The 17,107-nt window shown below is 38.3% G+C and overlaps 1 protein-coding gene across 1 annotated transcript in view; it reads right to left on the reverse strand.

Moving 5' to 3' along the window:
• The window catches only part of RFTN1 (raftlin, lipid raft linker 1), a gene marked incomplete at its 5' end in the record, with an annotated part of 88,067 nt that overhangs the window by 55,185 nt on the left and 15,775 nt on the right, over nt 1-17,107 (reverse strand). The window contains one exon of the mRNA XM_082479510.1: nt 3,277-3,463. Within this exon, the coding sequence (XP_082335636.1) occupies nt 3,277-3,463 (187 nt within the window). The remainder of the gene's footprint in view (nt 1-3,276; nt 3,464-17,107) is intronic.

Below are 17,107 nucleotides of genomic sequence, written 5' to 3' on the forward strand. Positions count from 1 at the left end.
CTCTAAAGAATATATTTACTTCATTTAATTTAATTGAACATGACACTTTTTGCAGTGCAAACAATTGTGTTGTTAATTTAAAAAAAAAATAAATCTGTCCTTTACTTTCATATTCTCCCTAATATTTCGAAGGAACAAACCTTGCTTTTTGACATTTACAGCTCTCATATGTTAGGAATGCGCTTCCTCAAATGTCCTAGAGGAGGACTGACTCCTACTTCCTTATTTACCAGAATTGATTAGATAGCGAAGATAATGAAGCCACAGAGATACCAGTACAGATTAAACACAAAACTGTCGTAGTAACTTTAAAAGTCACCTTAAACGTACAATGACATTGCAAATTCACACCAAGTATTTTAAAACTCAAGGACCATGACAAAATAGGAGGAATAACACTAACAGGTACTTTATTCATGAGTTTTAACGCATAACACATCTAAGCACTACCTTTTCCATTTTATTCTTGAACAAATTAAGGCACTGCAAATCTCAGTGATAGCAGCAGCATGTAGTTCCTGATGCACATCATCTGCTGCAGCTAATATAGCCTCTTCCTACCTTTGGAGAGGCAGTGCTGTAAAACCAAGCCCTCAAAATGTGAGTCAATAGTATTCATTTTAAAACATAAACCTGAAATATAATGGTGCAACACTGATTAAAGACTAATTCAAATGTTCATTTCTGTCTCTCTATACACAGAATTAACATTACTGTACCAAAAAGGCACTAATACAACAATTTCATTTTTGTTCCATTGAGGCAACAAAAATAGCAAGGTGAAAAACCGCACCTGCTATCTGCCAGACAACTGACAGATGAAGTATATAGTGTTGGAGCCATTCGTGGTGAAACACCTGCAGCAAGAAAGGCGCTACAGCCTCAGGTGTTTTGCAGAAAGTGCTCAGGAAGCCTGAGGATGGGCCCCACGCCGAGGTACAGAGCTTTTTATAAAGACTCTTTGGCTCCCCGTGAACACCTGGCACCACCGTTACAGAAAAGAGCAGGGGACCACTTTGTACTTCAGAGCATAAATGATGTTACTAGTGATCCTACAACTGTAGCTGGACTACTTATACTCCTAAAATCTTATGACAGAAATAAATACTTATCTGATCAACAAATAACCTAAGTAGATCTTAACTTCTACCCAAGAGTTCAACTGTTTCATACAGAGACAGCCTACAGATGCAAGAGACCTGACAGTCCTCAGTGAAAAAAGTACCATTTATTCTTTATCAGTAGTGTAACGAGAAAGGTTAATTAAAAAAATTAAGTATGTCTGGGTTTTTTTCCCTACTGCTGCGTATTTTCTCTCCCCAGCTGTGAGTGGAATGGGATAAACTCATGGTTCAAACACAGCTGGTCTCTATGCAGGCTATGGTCACCTGAAGCCTGTGCAACACCTATGTCTCTTCATTGCACTTGGCAATGAGAACATTTGTTGCACCCACACACTATGGAAGCAGCTTCTCCCACACTCTCAGACGAACCCAGGAACATTTAAACTACATGAAACACCAAACTGATGTCATTTCCCTTTCTGGTACTTGTCTGTTTTTTCTCCATTGCGCCAAGTCTCTTCTGCTTCTCTAGGCAGTCAGAAATGACAGATAAGGGAATGCAAAGAAATGGAGTGTGAATGCAAAAGGAAACATAATTGGTTCAAGACTCTCTACTGTCTTCAATTTTGTACAGTCATTTACAGCTGTCTAAAGTGTGTGAAACACTGGCACCCAAGTGAGTGAGTAGGCAATTAAGATTTTGTACTCTCTCACAATCATTCTGCACAGATGTAAACTACTGGATACGGTACGAGACAGCAGCGACACACTGAGCGCTCTGGCTTGAAGACCGTATGGCTCTTCCAAGAAGGATGCTGCATTTTCCTGATGTGTCTTCACAGCTCTGTCCTGGAAGATGCTGAAGCCTTGAACCCAAACCCATCAGAATTGCTTAAGCACTTACTTAACATTGCACACTCACGCATGTAAATAATTTCATTATTTGCAGCAGGGTATTTTGTAAGCGGGAAAAGCAAGGCCCCAAAACCAGGCAAGCTCAGCCCAATATTACTCAAAAAGTTCAGCCAAACATTTTAGGTTTTGACCATAAAACTGGAAACTCTTTAAACAATAATATCAGGCAAGCCAGCATGAAGTTCCGTATTAATAAAACTAAGAGCAAGTCAAGGTAAATTGAGAGTTATTTTAGAAGCTAAAATTGCCTGCAACCCCCAATGCTAATGAAATGCAAAACTTTTTCCTTAGCTCACAGGCTGCAGCAAATCAAATGGTGGTTTTACTTTAGTTTTAAAGAGGTGCTTAAAACAGTTACATCCTTTCCTTCAAGCATCAGCATGAAGAGAGGGACTAGGATTGGCAAATGGAGGTTTCATTATCCCCCATTATCTCCCAGCCTTCAGTATAGGTCACTGCAAGAAGGAGTGGACTGAGGAATGCAACTAATGTAGGAAAACTGCACAGAATAGTGGCAACACCACAGGTAGCTGCAGAGTTGTGGGTGGTCAGATAACGTTAAATTATGTTTTAATTCTTTAACTAAAAATCATAAATATATGTTTATAAATTTTCTTCTGGGCTATTTAGTAGCACATTCTATTGATTGTTTTTTTCTTTTAAATCAGATTAAAACATAAAGAAACAGTATTCCTGCTTCTTTATTCTTCTTCAGACTTTGATTATGTAAAATATTCTTAATATATTTTAAAACACTGGACAAAGCAGGAGAGTCATCTTTTTATTTAAGGAGTTTGCACTGACTGAAAAATTAAAAGAACCTGTATCATTTAGAGGAAAGAAGAGCCTTAAGTCTACACATAAATTTAAGAAGTATGCATGAATACTGCAGTTCTCAAATTAATTGCATTAACTGTAACTGTCTAAACACAAAATATGTCTTTTCTAAGCAAACATTTCTTGTGTCATAATTTAATCTAATAAATTCTTAAAGGGTACCAATGGGATCATCCTCCCAAATTGTCAGGCATAGGGCTTGTTTCTTTGCCTCTCATGACAACACATCCCAAAATACAGAGCATATTTCAACTTGTTATTCTTCGAGTCGTCTGCCAAACTGCAGATGAATTGTAAACATGAAGAACAAGTTAAGCCTATTCAAGCCCACAAAAAAAAAATAAAAAAAAAAAAATCAAGTCTTGCACAGTAAACTCTGCTATAATTTCCTGATGTAGGTCAAAACGCAGCAGGAAATCACATTGTCTATTTTTATCCCAGTTCACTGGAAGTGCTTTACCTTTCTGTTTTCTTGATAAGCACAGCCCTGAAGATTTGTTCCTGAGGAGATTTCTCTTTTTCATCAGTTGGTTGCACGAAAGGATGGACAGCAGCCAAGACGAAGCCCTGCTGGTACAATTCTTGCAGCTGAGCTGGAAGATCACGCAAGGAGGAGAGCTTGATTGCAGATGATCCTTGCAGCTCAGCTAGAAGCAAAAAGAAATTGGTCAATAATCCTACACTGGGCTATTGTGCTTTTTAAAATCCAGGCTCTTCAGAGTCAAGCAAGCTTCACAGTGGTCTACAATATTAACACAAAAATTGACCTGTCCTGAGTCCTATTTTGTATTTCAGATTTTAAGCAGGCTGTCTTGCAGAAGGACTTGTATCACACAAGAGACTGGAGCAATTAAACAAGAAGTCATACACATTAAAATGCCAAATTCACTATGTAGTCTGGGAGAGATGAAGTGGAGGATTTAATAAAAACAAGGCAGTCAGTCAAAAAATACTCTAAGTTTTAGTAGTCACAGTAATGCAAGTTGAGGAGAGCAAGTAATCAAAGTTACAAAACAAGAGAAAGGGGATAGTCATTAAAGGTAAAACACGGCAAATTCAAAAGCAATAAACAGAAGCATTCATCCACACAAAGGCTGTATTATCAGACTAAGAGATAACTGATGCAAAATGCTGTTGAGATCAAGTATCTACCAACATGTCTGAAGTGCTCTGTAGGTATATTGATAACAAGAACGCTAAGATCAATGCATACCTGTAGTGATGAGAAACCTTTTAGAACAGACACCAAACCTTATACCTCAGGGTTTAAACAAACCTATACATACTGGAGATGATTCCTATACATATTAGAGATGAGGATTAGACCTAGTGCATGAAAATAATCCATCCCCGTTCTGCTTACTGTGGGGTTTTATGCCTTCCTGGGAAGCATCTGATGCTGACTCCTGTCAGACACTCGACATACACACAGATACTGCAGTCAGTACAGCAATTGCCCTTATTTCCTTGGAGTCTTGTGGGCTTCAAAAGAAAATCCCACAAATCACCTAAAATGACCTTCCATTCTCCTTCTCTCTACATCAGTAATTCTTCACATGTTTTTCATATTTTATGTGAAAAGACATCTTTCTTTCCTGACCTTTGCCTCTTCATTTCCATCTCTCTCGGGGGCTATTTATTATTTCATCCCTAACCATGCTAGAGCATACAGAGTGGAGAGGTGCTGGATGTTTTCCCCTCCCACTGAAACCAACAGGGAGGGGAAGTTGCAAGAAACACGACGGAGGTTGCCAGCACCTTTCAGGCATTCGTTACAAAAAACGCACCAGAGAACAGCGTGTATGAAAGACGCCAGCTATGCAAAATAAGGTTTCATTGTACTGCTTTTTTCATCAAACTGTGTGGCTAGCCTTTATGAATAATGAAAGAGGTTATCAAAAAACTAATAAATATTCAAAACCAATAATACAGACAAATAATTTAAATAATAATAGAATAGCTCTGCTTGGTACACTTTTTCTTCATATAAGACCATGTTCCCGAAGGGGATAATGGAACTTTTTGACCAAGAACTATAGGATGCAGAATTTTTATTATTTTTGCAAATAAAACCAGAAATCCAAGCAACGTGTACATTGACAGACAATAAGGCTCTACCTCCTACAAAAGCATACTAATCACTTCAGTCATAAAAAGAGATGGCCCAATGAATAATACATAACAAATAATAAAACTGACTGTTACTTACTGGACCCTACTGGGGATCAAAATGGGGAAAGAAACCCACATGTTAGAACTACTAACATCTCATGTGGCTCAGACTCCAAAAATTTTAAACTACACAGCAAATAGTTTAATTCATTAAAAGAATATAAAAGCCAGAATACCTTTCTAAATGAGGGTTTTACTTGGAATACAATGGAATGACTAAAAACTATTCAGCAATGTTAATTAAGGTAATGGTGCTTCAATTTTTAACAATCACCTGTGAAAACTGATGCTTGTCTTGCATATAAACCTAGTATCTGGATTCTTCTGAGGACACCTGGGTAAACCTAGTAGAAAGTCTACTCATTAACATGGGAGAATGATTGCTTCCTCTTAAAAGCTAAACACGAGGGGAAAGTGTGAAAACACGTGTAATTGGAGCCTTGGGATGTACACTTGATTAAAAAAGAAAGGTAATAGAAAACAGAGCTGGGAGGGACTATCCAGCTAGTCCATCCTATTACCGAGAGGCAGAATCAGTTCTAGTTCAGCTATTTCTCATAGTTTTTCTCATCTATTTTTAAAAACCTTGAGTAATCGGGATTCCACAAGCACCATAAGTCATGTTTCAGTCCTTCTCTATTCTTACTTTTCAAAACCTTTTCCTAGCACCTGGCCTAAATTTCCATCTCTGAAATTTAAGACTGCTACTTCCTCACTAGGATATTTCTTTTCTGCATCAGCATTTTACAGCTCTTAATACCCCTCACACCTTAATCTTACCTTCTCTAGACTGTATAAACTCAGTCCTTTCAATGTTTCCTGTTCCCTTGCGTTTTCTAGATTTCTAAATAATTTTTGATGGTTCTCTCCTGATTCTTTTCAATTGGTCCACACCTTTTTTCAAGTAAAGTACCTAAGTCTCATCACAGTGATACAGCATAAGCCTCATCACTGCTTTGCAGAATGGAAAAGCTTCTTAACACTTATTATACATCCCACGTCAGTTTACATCATTTGGGGAAAAAAATGGAATTCTTTTCCCCACAATTAACAATGGCCAAACGTCCTCACCCTGAGTGAATTCTAGGGTTTTTTATTTTCCATTTTCAAGGGCCATTCTGAATTCAGACCTCCACAGTGTGAAGGGCAATTCTCAGATTTGCAAACCTCAATAAACATACTCAGCAGTCTATTGCTGGGAATAGTTAATGAAAACAGTTGAGTTTTAACAGTCTCTGGACAGAACCATTTTAAGCCTTACACTCAATACATCTTTTCGGTTTGATGCTGAACTACTGCTAATTTCTCCTTGAAACAGAAATCCTTCTAAAAGACAAGACAGTTCCTGTCACGCAACTGAGGCCCACAAGGTCTACACGAGTTTCCTGGATCTACAGACCTGTGCTGTGCATTCTTGTTACTCTCCCACAGACTTGTTCATGTGATGCAAATTCCTCCCCAGAAATCCTGCTATTCATCATCCTCTGGATATTTTGTAAGTTATTGTTCCAGTATTGTTGTGGGCATTAAGTTAGGCTAACAATCATACAGTTCTCTTCAAAAGTAGGGTGAAAAAGGACATCAGACCTTCCTGGAGAGTAGCATTCATCATTCAACAGTCTTCAAACTTAAACGATAAGATTTCAATTATTTCTTCAGCTAATTCCTCTAAGTTGCATACCTAATTTATGAAAGTGGTTGTTGATCCAGTCTTTCCTTACTTCACCTTAGAAAAATGTTAACATTTTCAGAAAACCTTACACAACTTCCAATAAAATCCATGAAAGCTTTTGTTTTAGTTGTTAAAGAGAATTCTAACCGTGCCACTTTCAAAAGAAAAAGGAAAATCAAAATTGTGTACAACAGGGACTTGTGTAAGGTAAAAGAGCAAATGAAAAACCACATAAAACCTTGTGTAACTTCAGTGCTTATTATAAGCCTCTATTTTGCCAAAAGATAAAGCTGAATTCTTTTAGCAGCCTACATGTTGCTCTTGAAACGCTGTTAGCTCTAAGTTTTATATTCTGCACTGTGTTTCCTTATTTATTGTTGCACTTCACAACCTGACCTCAAAAGATTCCTTTGTTTATTCTGTCTACATCTAGACCAGCCTGTAAGTAACTTGTAAATGACAGATGCTGTGTTTTTCAATTTCGCTAAGTCTGAAAGTGGAAATAGAAGTGCTGGCTGCTTTTGGAACTGATTACCAGGCAAATTAGTTTGTTGCCTGACTTATAATTGAAGCGGAAAACACTTCCAGAAATGCTCGGATACATACAGAAAACTACAGCTTAGAAATCCTTCAAAAAGAAAAGAAAGTTTGTGTTACACAACCAGTATCCATGAGATGACTTTCCTGGGTCTAGGGACTTGTGCATTCTGTGCTGCTAATGGAAAATACTGACCAAACACCCACAGTCACCATCTTGCTACAGAAAAATCAATAAAAGGATTGAGTTGACATAAAAATCTACAGGTTGAGTCATGTATATTTGAAAGGAGCCATCTTTGCAGCTCCAAAAAGCAATTTACGGGAAACAGAGGACGGTGGTGCAGTCTGCCACAGGGATCCTAGGGGACTGAAAGCAGGCTGAGAAATATGGCTGGGGAGACAGGTATTGAGGAAAACTGGTTCCTCCTGTGTCAAGGAGGTCTGCTTTCCCTCCCAATGGATCATCCAGGGCTTCTACCACAGAGATCAAACAGCCACCAACCAGCTTCAAACTGAAGCATCTCATGTGACCTCTGGCAATTATCCTACGGTCCATGCTAAAGAGGTGATGTATCTCAATCAGATATTAAGAAAAAAGACAGTTACAGCAATGGTCTACAACAAGGAGGCTATTTTTTCTATAATAAAACAATAGATTTGGGTACCTTTGAGATGCTATAATCCCATGCTTTTAAATAGGAAAGGTATATTATGCTTTATAAAATAAAGCATGGATTCTTCTATTAGTCCATGCTTAATAAAGACAATCATCAACTACAGTACACTTTTATATAATATATATGCTCAACAGAATTAGATGCTTTTAACTCTGTTCTATTTGATAAGCAGCAATTTTCCCTTCCTGCTAGTAACATTTATGACAAAGCTAAAACAAACTTGATTGTTTTTTAATTTATTCCTACTTGAATGATAGCTATGCTCCAGGAAAAATAAAATGTTAAATGCCAAAAAGGCATTTATTTAATTTCTCTTTACTGAAATGGTCAAATTTAGGTCAGTTTCTCGGTGCTCATCCTTAATACTTTATTTAAAAGGACAAGCATACAGTTCTACTCTAAATCTCTATTATCCTGTGTTAGGTGTTTACTTAGTTTGCTTACTCCAACAAAACAAATTAAATGCTGGGATTTTGGGGTCTTCATTTTTTAACATGTTTTCCCAATTAAGCTTTTATGCTATTATTCTAGTCTCAGCTGTTGAAGACTGACAGAGTCCTAATGACAGTTCACATTACACGTGAAAATGTTCCACAAAAATACTGGATCGCTTTTCACTAGTTTCTGTTTCCTTTTAAAGTTTTCATGTTTGTATGCATTTTCAAAGTAATGTTCCTCAATTTATTATGAAACATTAAGTAAGCCTTTCTCCTTTGCATTAAAACAACCAAAGATCAAATTGGTGTGCACATAGACCATATACGCGCTCTGTCTATACATAGGGTACAGAGGAAAGCACTTTGCACCAATACATGCCCAAAACGTGGTACATAATGGGGCCTGAAACACAAAAAGGAAGACCAGCAAACTCACCGGACCCAGACCATTAACTGGTGCAGCAACTCAGTTCCCTGGCAGCCGCAAGCACAATACTCCCATTTGATCAGGCTTAACACACATCAGCAGGCTCAGAGCCTTCAAGAAATACAGTCATGACTGTTTTCTTTTTCAAAGCGTAGGATGAGGCTGTTCCCAAGCCTGTGGTTTGTGCTGTGAACCATTCCCATTCATGGCACCCAGAGCCAGCAGGCTACGGAGTCACTCGCGCTCCTCCTCCTACCTCCTTCTTCCACCACCACAAACCTTGCAGGCCCTTCCACAAAGCTACAGCTCTTCCAGGTGACTCATGGAAAGGTCAATGACAGAATCATAGAATGGTTTGGGTTGAAAGGCACCTTAAAGATCATCTAGTTCCAACCCCCCTGCCATGGGCAGGGACACCTTTCACTAGACCAGGTTGCTCAAAGCCTCGTCCAACCTGGCCTTGAACACTTCCCAGGGATGGGACATCCACGACTTCTCTGGGCAACCTGTTCCAGTGTTTCACCACCCTCACAGTATCCTCACGTCTCCTCCCCAGGAGAGGTCAGGACTTATGAAGCCCTCAGAAGAGGGAGGCAGCCAACAGAAGGGCTGGAAGGGCAACCGCAGTGCAGTTCTCCCTCTCCTCCCTGTGGGCTCAAAGGCAGGTAGTTGCCCCTGAGCAGGGTTGTACCTGCGAGCTAGAAAGGAGCAAACATTCAGGCATGCTACACACTTAGTCACTTCTACTCACTATTTCCCTGCAGCTCCCTACCCAGCATGAATTTCTTGCTGCTGTCCTTCTAAAGCAGCCAAATCTCCCTCCTGCACTCTGCAGAGCACGTAGGAGACCACCTGACAGAATCTGGATAGTGGCCAGGTGCTAGCGTCTGTGGTCCTTAATAGATCTAGCAATGAGCACGTAAGATGCAAACAAGGTACAAGCAAAATTATGGTCATATGGCAATACAGCCATTACCCCAACACCATCCACTGATGTCCTGCAGGGCTTTATAACAGATCTGGCTATTTACCTCCTGCCTTTAGTGACCGCCTCATGGCAAACAGCATTAGCTCGCTCTGTTGTGCCTCACGCATCCCACCAAGGTGGTCATAATTGCATGTCTGCTAGCAGGAAACTAAATAGCAACAACGAATGGAGAGAATAATGTGGGAAGAGAGTATATGACCGAGCACGTGTGTGAGCAAATGCATAAATCTGGCCCGAGTCCATGAAATTTTCCCATATTTTCACACAGGGCACTTCCCGAGCATGTTTATGATTGTTTATAACAGCCCTGATCATTCTGGGGAATACCAAAGAAAGCACACTTCCTCTATTTAGTATGAGGATTGCTGTTTCTTAATTTAATATTAATTCCTTTCCAGTAACTTTAATTTAATTTAAAGAAATCAGATCTACTGCAGACTAAGCTCTAGCAGAGCAAAACATTGTCTTTGCATTAGGGCCAGCCAAAAAATATTAACTAGAAAGTCTACTGTCAGAAGATGCAGTTTCACCTGCATTAAAACATTTCATAGGAACATGTCAAATGTAGGAAAGTTTTTCATTTGGATAACGTTCAGAAGCTTAAATAAAAGCAATGCATTAACATTTTACATGATCAAAGTGGTAAAACAAGCAGCATTTTTTCAGTGGTTCTGTGAATTTTCACCCCATTTGAAATTTTGGAATTACGTATACTACTGGAACTGTGATTTCTTGTTAGAAGATACAATTGCACTGACAGAAGGTGCACACTCACAACAATTAGGATACACAAACAAACCAGTGGTCCTCTGAGCAGCTAGTTCCTGCAAGCTGAACGCTGACTGCTAAGTGAAGGACCATCCTGTCAGGTCTCTTTTTGGCTTACCAAAGTCATCAGGTTTATCTGTGCAGGCAGAGGGCTGAATGGTATCGCAGCTCCTTGCAGAGAGGTGGGTGAACATCAGAATTCACCTGGAGGAAGGTGCAGGGTAAAAATCTATTGTGAAGTGTTTGCTTTCATATAATAATGTAACACAGACTGGAAAAGATCCCCTCTCTGTACTATAAATAAGAAAGTTTTTAAGGCACTTTTCACTGACTTATTTAGCAGCTGGTTTGGAACAGCTGAAAGAATCCAGATCATCATCCTTTCAACTATTAAGGCTTGGTAAGGCCAATTCGTTCCTCTGGAGAACAGAAAGCAAACTGTTACTTGAATGTTATCAAAACACTTATTATCCCATCCTGGGAGAACACGGTTATTTCCAATCAGGGTCAATCTCAAACAAAAAAAAACATTAACGCATCTATTGCAAATTTTCATTCTTTCTTACAAACACCAAGGAACTGTCTTTTACGCAGCACAAGTTGTTTGCATGGCAAAACAATGCACTCATGTTACCCTCACTTAACTATTCTTTCCTGATTCAACCCACAAACAGTTTCTTGTCAACAACAACAAAAACCTATCAGAGAATCAGAGTACCTCCAATGAAAATTGGGGCAAACCCACTAATAATGTAATGTAAAGAACACAAAGGAGTAAACAGATTTCTGGGGAGTTTTGTGAGGAATTCCAAATAATTGTTTCTGAACTGAAAGCTACCAAACAAATGCTAAAGCAGTATGACTAAGCTAGCAAAAGATATATGGTGCTTCTGACACTATCGCACAGCTTTTAATTACCTGAAACACACTAAAGCTAGAATTTAATGAGTTAAAAGCTCAGTCTTTTGGAGTAACAACTACAACAAGCTATACTATAGTCTCTTTTTCCTTCTAGTAGAGCTTCAGCTTCCATGGGGTATATAGAGAGGTTTCTTAATTTCAAAGACAAGACAGACAGTCTGGGTGCATTACTGTTCAGGCCGTCGGAAGAAGCAAGACACTGGATGCTAATATATCACATTGCTTTTTCAGTTATGCTAAATGACATTCTCAGTGATTTTTCTTTCAATCTTCAAGGCAAATACAATAAATGTTTCCATCAAAGAAAGTAAGAATGAATATGCAAGAGAAATAAGGACTTTACATGAAGGATGACTGTTCAATAAGCTCCTAGTGTTTACTTTTAGTGAAAAATGTAATAAAGGAACGTAAAAATATTCAAAAGCATTACACTGTATCTTAAGAAAGTAGAGAAGGCAAAAACCATACAAAAACTGTGAAACTGTGTATATACCCTTTGAAAGTATCTATGAATATAAACGTGTGTATATATATGTATGCATACATATATTTGTGTGTGTATGTATATGTACAGACATACACCAACATGCTTTTCTTTCCTTTAGGAAATATTAGATATGTGCATTAGTCAAATCAAGAAAGCACTAAGACAACTCACAGATGCAGTGAGATTAGACAACTTCGTCTAATCAATTGTGTTGTCTAATCACATTGCATCTTTGAGTTATCTTGTTTGTTGTCCAGTCAAAGTTTCATTTCTGTATCTTGCAAGCATAAGATAAATACCTTAAGAACTGGGTACAGTACCACAACCATAATGTGCAGATAGTTTCATTTTGGGCGTTTTAGAAAAAAAGGCAATACCCAGGCTATCACCTCCACTAAGTGAAAAAACAACCACTAAACAGAAGTTTAGTAACCTAAATAAATTGACAAGCACTTTTTAAATGACTCACAGCTTACATATATTATCCTATTGGCAGAATTATGCAAAACGAGCATAATTAAGACTACCTACTAGACGCAAGAAGGGTTAATGACTGCGTAAAAAGCAAAATGGAAGAAAATGAAAAAAGGGGAGGGACTTCTCATTTAAACTGTGCACAGAAAAAAGACCCAAATCCTATCCCTTCTGTACTTGAGCAGCTCTTTTTTGATATTTTTTTATTTGTTCCCTCCCTCTTGCTTGGTTCTACTTCCTAAATTGATGCAGACCAAACACAGAGACAACAAAGACAGATAATTTACATTTCACAAATCCAAGAAAACTCCAATTATGTCTAACCAAAAGGAGAAAGTGTTCAAAGTTGCAATATTTTATTCATACAGAGTTGTTACCTGTATAATAAGTTATGTTGTATGTTATCTGTATAACATATTTTTCAGTGGTGCCCAGTGATAGGACAAAAGGTAACAGGCACAAACTTGAAAGGATGTTCCGTCTAAACATGAGGAGGGTGGCAGAGCACTGGCACAGGCTGCCCAGAGAGACGGTAGAGTCTCCAACTCGAGACATTCAAAACCCACCCAGATGCCATCCTGTGCAACCTGCTGTAGGTGACCCTGCTCTGGCAGGGGAGTTGGACTAGATGATCTCCAGAAGTCCCTTCCAACCCCCACCATTCTGTGATTCTGTGATAAGCTCCAAAAGGCGAGTATTACACTGAATTACAGAGGAGAGACAAGGTTAATTCTAAACTACAGGAAGGGCCAGCATGTTAATTCACATCTATTTCCAACCCCACAGAAAGTACTGGTTCCCTGCCCCAAAGCCTTTAGACACCAAGTTAATCTCCTGATGGCAATGCTTTAGCTGCGGAAGTCAAACACTGAATGCTGTTCATTTTAACAGCTTAAGAAGTAGTGAAATAGGAATTCCCATCACTTCCACCAGCAGTCCACCAAGTTATGCCCTCTCACAGCAAGTAGCCAGTAATCAAATACTTTAAGAGGGAGGGAATGAGGAGCTACCCAAGGAGAAGAAAAAGTAAAATGTCTCCAAGAGATCTTCTGATATCTTAGAAACTGGTCTCATCACAAAATTTGGAAGCCTGATACTTCTGCTTTGTTTCACCTCTCTCTCTAGCTAATGTGCTCACCATTTTTCTTAGCAGCAATACAAACGAACACTAGCCAGTTTCACAGCTAACCCTGCAGCCTACAGAATCATCTCATTCTCTCCCACCCATACTTTTTAACACATAAGTCTTTTCTTCATGGCATAAACCCCCCCTTTTTCTTTTCCTCTCTTCCTCCCTGTTTTATGCTTCACTTTGATGTTCTTTCCATATTTCTGGCAAATTTTCATTTCAGATTTTAGAACTGCAGAATATAACAAAGAACACTGGATTCTTTGCAAATTTTACAATAAGCAAACTTGGACTGCAGTAAAAGAACTGTAAAAAACACAGATAATATCCTCAGAAGAATACAATAAAAATTGCTTACTTTAATAAGTTCCAAATTATGCAGAATTTATTCATTTTATGGTATACTTTGCTAGATGAGAAAGTCTCTAAAATGGAATTTGTAGCACTTCTAAGCTTTCCAAATCACTATATCCTATTGTCAATAAAATGCTGCATGTGCTGACTCTTCAAGGAGTTAAAAAGCAGAAAGGTTCATATATCAATCTACATATTGAATCACAGAATGTGTTTGGGTTGGAAGGGACCTTTAAAGATCGTCTAGTCCAACCCCCAACGTTGCAAGGGGTTTACACCATCTGCACACTCCACATTCCTGGACTTCTACAGAAATTGTGAAAATAGGGCTTTTAAATCCCAGTCTATTCAGCCTTCGTTTCACCCTGAGACACCTCATGACCCTTCTGTGCTCTGGTACTGTATGGGTACTGGGACGGGAAAAGGGGGTCTCTGGCTGGAACCACCTCATTCTCTTCATTTACTACCCCTGTTTCTTGTTTTTCTTGGTTTTTTGTTTTTTTTTTTATTTCCATCCAAATCAACTGAGAACAACGTCGAGGTTACTATGTTTATTCTTAATCAAGTACAGATGAACAAAGTAGGCTGCATGCATTATATTAGGGTTGGTTTTTTTTTCCATACTCACAAGATAGTTAATAACTATAAATCTGATTGAAGCTTAGTTTCCAACCGAAAAATGACAAGAGGATTTCAAAACATTTAAGGAAAAGTGTTTAGAAAGAAGCCAACAGTAGTAACTGTGGCTGAATACATGCACTATCAGCTGGTGTACGTTTTTCATGATACACTGAAAATTGTGATTAAAATCAAAGACTTCGCACAACTCAGACAAACAAGAAGATAAAACTGCCAAAGTATTAAAATAAAAGTGTTTTTTTTTTCCCCCGATTCACAAGATAATTGCTGCATATCAAACTACATGCCAAGAGAAGTAGCTGGAAATCAGAACATTTAAAAGTTTGCTTTTTATAAATTCAGTCTTCAACACAAAGATCTAAATACACTGACATATCCAGTAACCTCAGGAAGATAGGTTTGGATTTACCAAGATAACTCTTATTCTCCAAGCCAACCTGTGCAACAGAGAACTGATAGTCTCCAGGGAAACCAAAATCCTCCTGGCAGGTCAGGTCTATATATATTTTATACATAGAACTTTGCATTATATACACAGAAAAGAACAGATAGCTTTATAATGCTTGAAGACTTTATTCAAATGTCACCTGCTGGTTTCTATTTCTTTTCACTTTAAATCTCCAGTGTTTTACATATATTTTCCCCTTCTGTTGTAATAGGTGTTTTCAGTCTGTCTTGTAAAATCTTATTTAGGATGATACTGTGTGCCAAGTTTGTTTGATTTTTTTAAAAGCTAGAAATGGATTTTTTCCAATCCTGTCACTAAAGTCCATATTTCAGATGTTCCCATCTCTTGACCGCATCAACCAACAACATTCCTTTTTTTTTTTTTTCAAAAGGCAGTGGTACATACTAAGCACTTAATATTTTAAATTAGAATAAGTAAAGTATCACAGTGACTTTCATCTTTTTATCTTTTTCCTGGTGCAATATATTTCATTTTTTAGATAAAGAGAAGACATTTCCAAATATTGTGTGTTTTTCATTTGGCAGGTAACATGAAGTGTAACTTCTCGGCGTTCTTTTGGTGTTCCTATAAATCAAATTCCCCTATTTGGGAAATCTTATAATTTTTCATAAATGTCTGTTAAATTGTTTTCAGCTTTACTGGCAAAACTAAATAAATGTTAAAGCAGCTAAAAATGTAACATACATTGTATAACTAAGCAAGCAGTGTTACTTGAAGATATATTTTCAATTAGATTTTGGGCCCAGATTTGGTTATGTTTGAAACAGAAAGTTGGGTAAGAGAATGCTACATGATGCAATTCAATATAAACAGGAGATATTCGGGGGCAGGCAAATTAAATTCAGAGGAAAGGGAGATAAAATGCATTTGGATTTTTTTTAAACACATTACGTTGTAGTGATTCTAAGACAAACAATTCCATGGGCACCTAAACAAGACCCAGAACACACAACAGCTGTTAGATTATAAACACAAACAAAACTGATCCACCTAACTCTATTGGCCTTTCCAGGAAAACTCCAAATTCTAAAGAGGAATAAAAAGTAAATTAGATCTGCCTTTGTTTCCAGTCGTTAGGCCTGCCTGGGGAGCTGCAACGAAAAACCAAATGCAAAACATTCTCCAGAAAGTATTTACCATTCCTCTCAGCTCTCCTGCCCCACGCTTCTACTTTTTGTTCAGCTGCATTGATAATAGGAATACATTCCCATTACTGCAAACTGTAAGAATACAGAAGTATTGTTAGAGTTTGTGAATTTCACGTGAAGAGTCTGTGTCTGTACACAAGTGAGATTTAAATTTTAATGTCACAGCAGACCCCGTACCACCCTCACAAACATTGCTCCCAGTGCCACCCTTGAGCTGTACTTGGAGATCTCAGCTTACCCCATAGCATCGAAGGGAGCAATCCAGTTGGAACTAAAGCTTTTCTGATATTTGCAGAAAAACAGGCCTGAAGAGGAAGATCCTGTGATCCAACTCCTCACTGTTTAAAATCATCACAGGAAACCCTCTCTCTGATGACATACTTTACGTGCAAAGATTCGCATGGGAAGTATGAAAATACAGGGTGGCAGTAATCCCTATCAACCAATTTCCCTAAAGGTTCCTGATCAATTTGGCATGTGGAAAAGCCATGTATTAGCCCATCTATGATTTTTAGAACAAGCACGTAAACTAAAACTACTTCCAGAAGATATACAGCTAGAACCCCCAAATGGATCAGTTACTTTGCAACGAAGCAAGCAACTGTGCCCTTTAGAACTGAGATAAGGGAGAGTTAAAGCTATACCAAAGAGGACCTACTTTACTCTCATTACGTTATTGGACTTGCCAACTCTATTGGTCCACAAAGGTGGTTAAAGAGCTGATTAAAATCAGCACTAGATAAAACACTTTTTGCTGACTTTTTGCTACCTGTATCACTATATATAGTGCTATTATACAAACTCCTACTCAAGTTTTTTCCATTAGCATAGCTAACGAAGTGATTCCCACTGATGAGGCTTTTGTTCTCCAACCTCACTGCTGCCACAGCCGCGAATTTGCCTTCTCTTTTCTTCCCACCCCTTGGATTCCTCAAACTGATGAGAAACAGAGATTCTGTGGTTAAGTTGGAGCGATGCACTGGCTCGTT

Source organism: Vanellus vanellus, assembly GCF_965231255.1.
Source record: "Vanellus vanellus genome assembly, chromosome: 2".
Lineage (NCBI taxonomy): Eukaryota > Metazoa > Chordata > Aves > Charadriiformes > Charadriidae > Vanellus > Vanellus vanellus.